This window comes from Camelina sativa, chromosome 20, assembly GCF_000633955.1.
Source record: "Camelina sativa cultivar DH55 chromosome 20, Cs, whole genome shotgun sequence".
NCBI lineage: Eukaryota > Viridiplantae > Streptophyta > Magnoliopsida > Brassicales > Brassicaceae > Camelina > Camelina sativa.
The window spans coordinates 11,825,806-11,834,254 of NC_025704.1; the positions used below are offsets into that span (position 1 = coordinate 11,825,806).

Sequence of the window (8,449 nt, forward strand, 5' to 3'; positions counted from 1 at the left end):
TTTGGAGGCTAAAGAGTATTTGCGTTGCAAAGAAATGCATATTGTTTCAGACTTGAAACAGAAGGTGTTGATTTCTCTGGTAGCGAGACTTATTTCATGACTAGTTCTTATTTGAAAATGATGTGGAGAAGAATCGATTTTCTTTCGGACTGTTCTTGAAAAGGATTACAACTTTGTTTTCACGGTATGTTTCTTATACTCTTAGTAACTGAAAGCCAGAACTTAATGGTTCTTATATTGAGTGATTCATTGTCTTCCCTTTTTGATCTCCAGGCTGATAATGTGATGTGGTTCAGGAACTTATTTGTTTCTCAATGCTTTCAGTATCCAATGCTTTCTTTGATGAATTGCATTTGATTGAGAACTCTTGTGAGATCATTGACATTTACAAAGCCTCTGTCTTATTGGCAGAGAATAGTATTATGTCCTTTTTGTATGATAAACTCACAGGACACATAGATCATGCACTTTGGGAGGCTAAACGTGTCATTTCCAAGGTATATATATATTATGGTATTAGCATGAGAATTTGAGCTGTGTCTATGTCTATGTCTCTGCACTGTGATTTCTGAGATTGTCTTGTTTTCTTAATCAAAAAGGGGTCTTCCTAGCCAATTCTGTCTTGACACATTGTCTCATACAACCAGAAACCTCACCACTCTACAATTTGTGTAAGTTAATATAGCCTTTGCTATGTTTGATTATTGTTCTGCAATTTATCTTCTTGCTGAGCTTATGGTTTTGTGGTGAGTGCTCCTTCAGAGTTTCACACCGGTTCTTTTGTTGCCTGTTTTTTAAATTCCAAATCAATTCAGTCTTGTTTCGTTCTTGTTCAGTTGAGTTTTCATGCAATTAAACAATAAGAGTCTTTTCTATTCAAGAGCTAGGGACTCACTCTAGTAGGAGGATTGGTCACAGTGCTCTGTTCTTGCTGTGATTTCATCTGAAACTAGAATGTTATCATCTCTTTTCTGCAACATGTGTAATAAGTGTTTTACCTAAAGCTCTTTCTCTCTTCTTATACTCATCAGTAGCTGTGATTTTCACTTGAAAATAGTAGTCTTTATGGTAAATATAATGTTTTTATTAAAGTTTTTTTGTTTCAGAGAATTTTGGGACTTCGTACAAGCAAGCTTAGCTTACAAAAGACGTTCGGCGAGTAACTGCGAAGACGTAGAGATATACACTTATTTTACAAAATTATATGTATTTTTATAGACAAAGTATGGTTTATGTAAAACTGTATATTCAAATAATCAAATAATTTTTTGGATTAATAGTCTTTCTAATGTTAGTAAATTGCAATTCTAATTAGACTAAATACAAAAATAAAATAAAATAAAACTGTTATGGATTTGTATAATCGTTGTATATGACCCCAAGTAAGAGTTTTAACGTCAATTGAAACCGACGCTAAGTTTAAACAAAAGTGACGTTATAACTCTGACGCTATTTTTAACGTCAATTATATAAGTGAAGCAAAATATTTTTCGCGTCGGGAGATATTACGTCACTTTTACAACCGACGTTATTATATTCGCGTCATTTTTATACCGACGTTAACAATTGAAAAAACCGACGTGAAAAGCCTTATTTTTTGTAGTGAAGCGCCATCTGAGAAAGAAAGATCGAAAAAAAAAACTCCACTTTTAGATGCTCGTAATTAACAACTTAATATAACTCTATAAGTTTCGATTCCCCTGCCAAAACACTATAAGTTTCGATAAATATTGAGAACTTAGCTTCAATTAAATGAGGAGTAAGAACTTATATTAACTATACATCGGTTTTAAATTAACCAAGAAACAAAAAAAAAAAAGATACTGTTGACAGACGTGATTTTCAAAGTAGTTCCCATTTGATGTAACAAAAAAAAAAGTAGTTTCGATTTTTCTGTTAAAAATAAAAGTAGTTCCGATTTCCTTTTAACACTTCAACTCACTTTTGATATTTTCTTTTGTTCAATACTTGTTTTTACTAGTAATTTATTACTTTTAAAATAAAGCTATAATTTCATTTTCTTTAGTATAATTATTAGAATAAGCTATTTATATGCCGAAAAAATATGGTTTGAAAGATGGCTCTTAGATTTGCTTTCGAATCAAAACATTTTGAATCAAAACATTTAGAACTGATAATTTATTTATTTAGTTACTAACCCATACTAACTATATATAAGTTGTTATTTTTTCCATCCGGAAGTGTTGAACTTAATATCCATAATGTCAAATTCTCAATGTACCTCTTGTGGCCTCATTCACCAAGATGGCCAATGTCGCCTACAAACTTCAACCACCCCTCCCAGCAGGCATTACTCCAGATTTTTGCTGCTTTTCTTATTTTGTTACCATTGGTTTATTTCTCTTCGTCTTTCTAGGTTTTTCAGAAATTCACGCCAAAAGACGCATTTGTTACGTGGAGCTTTTTGCCAACTCCGTCTCCATCTCAAACACAAACGCTTCCACCGCTGACTGGAGGGTCGGTTTCGTTGCGAGGAGTCCAGTCACTGACTGCAAAGTCTCTCTCAGCGGCGGACCCAGGATAAAAATTGAGGGAGGTCAGTTATAGGGAAAAAACTAAAATTTTGTCATATTGGAGGTTTGAATTCGGGTGTGGGGAGGTTAACAGTGCAGAATTTACCATCTGTGCTATTGAAATTTTATGTATTTACGTGTAAAAACAAACTATTTATCTAGTTTACCCAGGTCAGGTGACCCACCTACTTTCTAAGTAGGTCCGCCCCTGGTCTCTCTACAGACACTCAAGTCGCGTTTACTCCGTGGCGACCAAGTTATCTCTGATTCATTATCCCATTTGTCAGGATAGTACGGACAATTTTTGACGAGAGACAAAACAAATGTCGTTTTCGAGAAGGTGGTGATGCCGGAAGTTATTGACGACGTTATATGGGATTTTCGTGTTGAGATTGTGTCTACAGTGAACACAAATGTTGGAGATGTAACAGTTTTTATGATGGCCACTTGTCCCGATATCCCGGTTAAATTCACGACGGATCCGGCCGGAAAGGTGATGGGATCGTTGCATGGAAATATGAGACGGTGTGATTATATATTCCGGCCTAACTTGGGATATTAGCTAGAAAAATATGAGACGGTGTGATGAAATGTAAAGTGACATTCTTTGTGAAACAAAGAAAAAAGTGCAGAATGACACTCTTTGTGAAACGGAAGGAGTATTATTTATCATTTTTGACAATTAGAAAAAAGAGAGTAGTCATATGGTTATGTAACTGTTACATACATATCTTTACGCCTAAGATTTGTTTTAGTTTCGTACAATGTTTTGTTTCCAGTTTCCTAATTGGGTTTATAACTAGAGATACTTAGGGTACAAATGGTTGCATAATTGAAAATGTTGAAGAAGTTGAAAAAAATTATTCAACCAAGTTTCACCATTTGAATGGAAGAGGTTGAAGAAGTTGGAAAAAACTATTCAACCCATTCAACTTAAAAAGTTGAAAAAAAAACTAATCCTACAGCAAATTTATTCAACTTGTTCAACAACTATTTTGGAGATGAATGACTTGAATAATGTTCAACCACTATCTTAGTGTTTTGTTGGAACAAAATTAAGTAGAAGGAAATGAGAAGGAACATTTCGAAGGAAAAGCAAAAGATATAATTTGAAGGAAACTTGAAGGAAAACTTTTCCTACGAAAGGATAGAAGGAAAATAGTCAATACCGCCTTTCCATTTTCCTACTAATTTTCCTTCGCCTCTTCCTTCGAACTGTTTTCATAGGAAATTTCTTATGAATTCCCTTCCAAAACCGATTTCCTACAGGCGTTTACCTCCACAATATTTCGAAGGAAAATGGTAGAAAACATGTGTTTCCTTCCGTTTTCCTTCGTAACTTGCGGTAGGAAATTGAATGTTTTCTTGTAGTGATAGTATACACAATTTTGATCTAAGAGACGAAACGTGTTAACGTTCTGTTGGCCAAACAAAATAATAGAAAAGAGAAAAAAAATTATTTGCGAGAGAATTTCATTTGTTTTCGTCTCTCTCTCTTTCTCTCGCGATCGAAGTCCCAAAACGACAAAGGTTTGAATTTGGAATCGAAGGGTCTGGAGGAAGAGGAGATTGCGGTCGGAGGAGATACGTAACGGAGGCGAATGACTTGGCCGTGTCCCATCGCGATAGACTGAATCTTCTCCGAGATTGTATTACAGGCGATTTGAATTTGGAGTCCACTCAATCGGAAGAGATTGAATCAATTGGAATCAGAGGGTAAGTTTCTCAGTACAATATAGACTGTAATACCGATTAGGGTTCTTTGATTTTGGATCATAATTTAGGGTTATTTGATGTTTCTTAGAAAATTAGGGTTCTTGGTGTTCATGTGTTCCGATATGATCTATATTTTTAGTAGAAGTTGTCTTATTAATGTTTGATTATGATGAAGCAGAAAAGATTTGGGTATGTGTTTGTTCTTCCAATTTATAGTGATGCCTTTGATTGATAAGTGATGCTTTAAACGGATGTGGGTCTGTTTGTGTTCTTGACACATGATTGTATAATTTAAGAGTACATTGTTCTTGTTCGATTTAGCTTGTAGTAATATCCTTTGGTATGCTTGACAAATTCAAATTTATTTGGCCATGAATGATTAATTGTACTTCGAAATTGGGCTTGATTATGATATATATCTCTCTTTTGTTTTGAGGTTAAATGGACAAACATGGATTGATGGATTAATGAGTATAGAGTGTGCTACCTGTTTGGCCATAAAGGAAGGTAATTATCATCCTCTTCTTTCTTCATTTATTTGGTGTTAGTTTAGGTATGAGTCGAGTCAGTCATTGATGTTAAAGCTTTTGTTTGTTGGTTGTGATAAATACGTTTAGTATTTGTTAGTGTAGGTATTAGTCGAGTCAGACATTGATGTTATTGTTTGAAACTTTGTGTTAGTTGGTTGTGAAGATTTTTAATGTGTGGTTGTTGTACTTTAGGTAAACACTTAATTTCAAAATTTAAACCAACTAGTTGTATAAGTAAATTAAACCTAAACCTTAAAATTTAAAGACTTCCTCTTCATAGTAAAAAAACAAAACACAACTCCTTCACCCTTTAGCAATCTCTTCATTCTCCTTTAACAAAAACAAACAAAGTAGGATATAGATTCAGACGACTACATGAATCAATATCGTCCCTCCTCTGGCTTTTTCAATCTGTTACAAAGTCAACTAGATACCCAAAACCTCGAATACACTCCTTCTGAGAGTCCATGTTCTGAAGCTCCATCTGAACATGCATCCCCTCAAGAAAACTGCAAGTCAAGGCATGCATGGTTACCAACAGATGATATCATGCTTGTCTCCGCTTGGCTCAACACGAGGAAGGATCCGATTGCTTCGAATGAGCAAAGACGTGGTGCCTTTTGGGGAAGGATTGTGGATTACTTTGCATCCTGTCCGAATGCTGCAGGTCGGCCAAAGAGGGAGGCGAGTCATTGTAAGCAGAGGTGGGGGAGGATAAAGGACTTGGTGTGCAATTTTGTTGGTTGTTATGAGACTGCAACAAGAGAGAAGTCTAGTGGGCAGAATGAAGATGATGTGATGAAGTTAGAACACCAAATATACTTCAATGATCATGGATAGACGTTTACCTTGGAGCATGCTTGGCGAGACTTAAGATACGATCAAAAATGGTGTGCGTCCACATCTACTAAAGGGAATGGAGTGAAGAGGGGAAGGGTGTGTGTTGATGGGTCTAAACAGGATGCACCGATGATTGATGTCGATGAACCAATGCCCGTCCTCCTGGTGGTGATTGATGTCAATGAACCAATGCCCCGTCCTCCTGGTGTTAAGGCTGCAAAGGGGAAGTCCAAAAAAAGCACTCACGCTAAACCGGATGTGGAGAAAGATGGAAAAGCTTTTCTTGAGTTTCAGTTGGAGCGTGTTGAGAGGATGTATGAGATGAAAGAGAAGGATTTCGCTTTGAAAGAGAAGGAGTTCGCTATGAAGAATGAGCATATGAAGCATGTGATGCTTGAAAATCTGATTGCTAAAAAGGATTCACAAACTGAATCCAAAAATGCTCTTAAGGACAAGCTAATTGATGACATGATGTCATCAGGTTGAATGTTAAAGAATGTAGTGTTTTATTAACTATCTTTGTGTCATTAGTGTTTTATGTATTCAGATGACATATTTGGATGGTTTCTTGTGTTTTTTGTAATCGGGTTCTTATTAATCTGTTTAAGTTTGTGTAATCGACTGGTGTTAACTATAATTTTGTAATGAACTGGTGTTAACTTTGTTCTTGTTTCAGTTTGTTTGTGTTTTTGTTTCATATTTGGATGCTTTATTAATTGGTTGGTGTTTCAGTTTGTTATGTTATGATAATTGTGGGATGTTTTATTAGATGGTTTCAGTTTATAATCGGCTAGTGGTTTATCACTGTCATGCAGGTCAAACAAGAAGCAAATCTCTCACCCGTGGCACCAAAAGAAGCTAGAAGCAATAAGCAAAAAATGACCCGTGACACCAAAAGAAGCTAGAAGCAAATGGATTCATCTCACTATTGTAGCATTGTACTTCTACCACATAATTGTAGAAGTACATATTTACTTTTGTATAATGTTGTACTTTGACCACATATTTTTACAAGTACTTTTGTATTTTTGTACTTCTACCACACATGTTTTCTTATCATTTTAGACCACATATTGTTTCCAATGTTTGTGTACCACAAATTTAAAGTTTTTCTATACCACAAAATTTTCTACATAATCTCCAAAGCCAACACACGAAATGTTCACACCAAACCGATCAAGGTTTCCCAAAAAACACAAATTCTTTTCTAAATTTTAAACACCAAAATTCAAGCTCTTTATTTCCAAACTCTCTAAAAATGGCTTCTTCTTCCCAAAATGATGTTGATGACATAATTGATGAATGTTTTAATCAAACATGTGATCAAATCACCAATCAAGTATGGCAAAATCTTTTTACTCCACCGGTTCAACATCAGCGACCACCTAAACCAAGAAAAAGGCGAGTTTACATTGAAATAAATCGAGAAGTGGGTCATGACCACTAGTGGAACGATTATTTCAGTGAGGATGCAACATACACTCCCAACATTTTTCGACACCGTTTTAGAATGAAAAAGCCATTATTCATTCGTATTGTGGATAAACTCGCAAACGAAGTTCCATTCTTTCAACAAAGAAGAGATGCTACCGGAAGGTTGGATCTGTCTACATTGCAAAGCGTACAGCAGCAATCCGTATGATGACATATGGTTCTGCAGCTGATGCGGTTGACGAATACCTCCAACTTTCTGAAACCACCGCTCTATCATGCTTGGAAAATTTTGTTGAATCAGTCATAAATTTATTTGGAGATGAGTACATGAGAAAACCCACACCAGAAGATCTTCAACGACTACTCGACATTGGCGAGTTTTGTGGATTTCCTGGCATGATAGGAAGCATCGATTGTATGCATTGGGAGTGGAAGAATTGTCCCACCGCATGGAAAGGTCAATACACCTGGGGATCTGGTAAGTCCACAATCGTTTTAGAGGCGGTAGTTTCGCAAGATCTCTGGATCTGGCATGCTTTCTTTGGACCACCAGGTACATTAAACAATATCAATATTCTCTAGGACCATGCAAAATATCATCAAAGACTGGATATCAGTCAAGAATATTGATATCGTTTAATGTACCTGGTAGTCCAAAGAAAGCATGCCAGATCCAGAGATCATATGAAGCCACCGCCTCTAAAACGATTGTGGGCTTTCCAGTTCCGCGGGTGTATTGACCTTTCCATGCGGTGGGACAATTTTTCCACTCCCAATGCATACAATCGATGCTTCCTATCATGCCGGGAAATCCGTGAAACTCGCCAATGTCGAGTAGTCTTTGAATATCTGCTGGTGTGGGTCTTCTCAAGTACTCATCTCCAAATAAATTTACGACTGAATCTGTAAAATTGTCCAAGCATGATAGCGCCACGCATTCAGAAAGTCGGAGGTATTCGTCAAACGCATCAGCTGCACAACCATATGCCATCATACAAATCGCTGCTGTACACTTTTGCAATGTAGACAGACCCAACCTTCCGGTAGCATCTCTTCTTTGTTGAAAATAGGCAACTTCATTTGCGAGCTTATCCGCAATACAAATGAATAATGGCTTGTTCATTCTAAAATGACGACGGAAAATGTTGGTGGGTAAGTAGGATCTTCACAAAAATAATCATTCCACAAGTGGTCATGACCAACTTCTCGATTTCTTTCAGTGTGAATTCGCTTTTTTCTTGGTTTAGGTGGTGGTTGAGTTTGGATTGGTGGAGAAAGAAGATTTTGCCAAACATGATTGGTGATTTGATCACGTGTTTGATTAAAACATTCATCAAGTATGTCATCAACATCATTTTGGGAAGAAGAAGCCATTTTTAGAGAAGGATAATCAAG

General features: G+C 36.3%; 1 protein-coding gene, 1 long non-coding RNA gene and 1 pseudogene across 4 annotated transcripts; all 3 read left to right on the plus strand.

The window, feature by feature from the left end:
* Positions 1-3,096, plus strand: part of LOC104772439 — a 5,886-nt pseudogene extending 2,790 nt beyond the window's left edge.
* On the plus strand, positions 14-1,240 carry LOC104770542. 3 transcript variants are annotated; one of them, XR_002037020.1, is made up of 4 exons: positions 14-184; positions 274-497; positions 600-671; positions 1,093-1,240. It is a non-coding gene; the product is annotated as an uncharacterized LOC104770542 (long non-coding RNA). The 3 variants fall into 3 exon arrangements; XR_002037019.1 differs by having other exon boundaries at positions 1,107-1,240; XR_002037018.1 differs by having other exon boundaries at positions 600-1,240.
* Positions 5,156-6,106, plus strand: LOC104772440 (glutathione S-transferase T3-like). The gene is made up of 2 exons (XM_010497052.1): positions 5,156-5,506; positions 5,621-6,106. Exons 1-2 carry the CDS (start codon positions 5,156-5,158, stop codon positions 6,104-6,106), a joined length of 837 nt encoding a protein of 278 aa, XP_010495354.1.

Coding starts and splice junctions, on each gene's coding strand:
- LOC104772440 (XM_010497052.1), top strand. CDS start 5,156: ATGAATCAATATCGTCCCTCCTCTGGCTTTTTCAATCTGTTACAAAGT. Junction 5,507..5,620: donor GGGGGAGGATAAAGGACTTG/GTGTGCAATTTT, acceptor GATCATGGATAG/ACGTTTACCTTGGAGCATGC.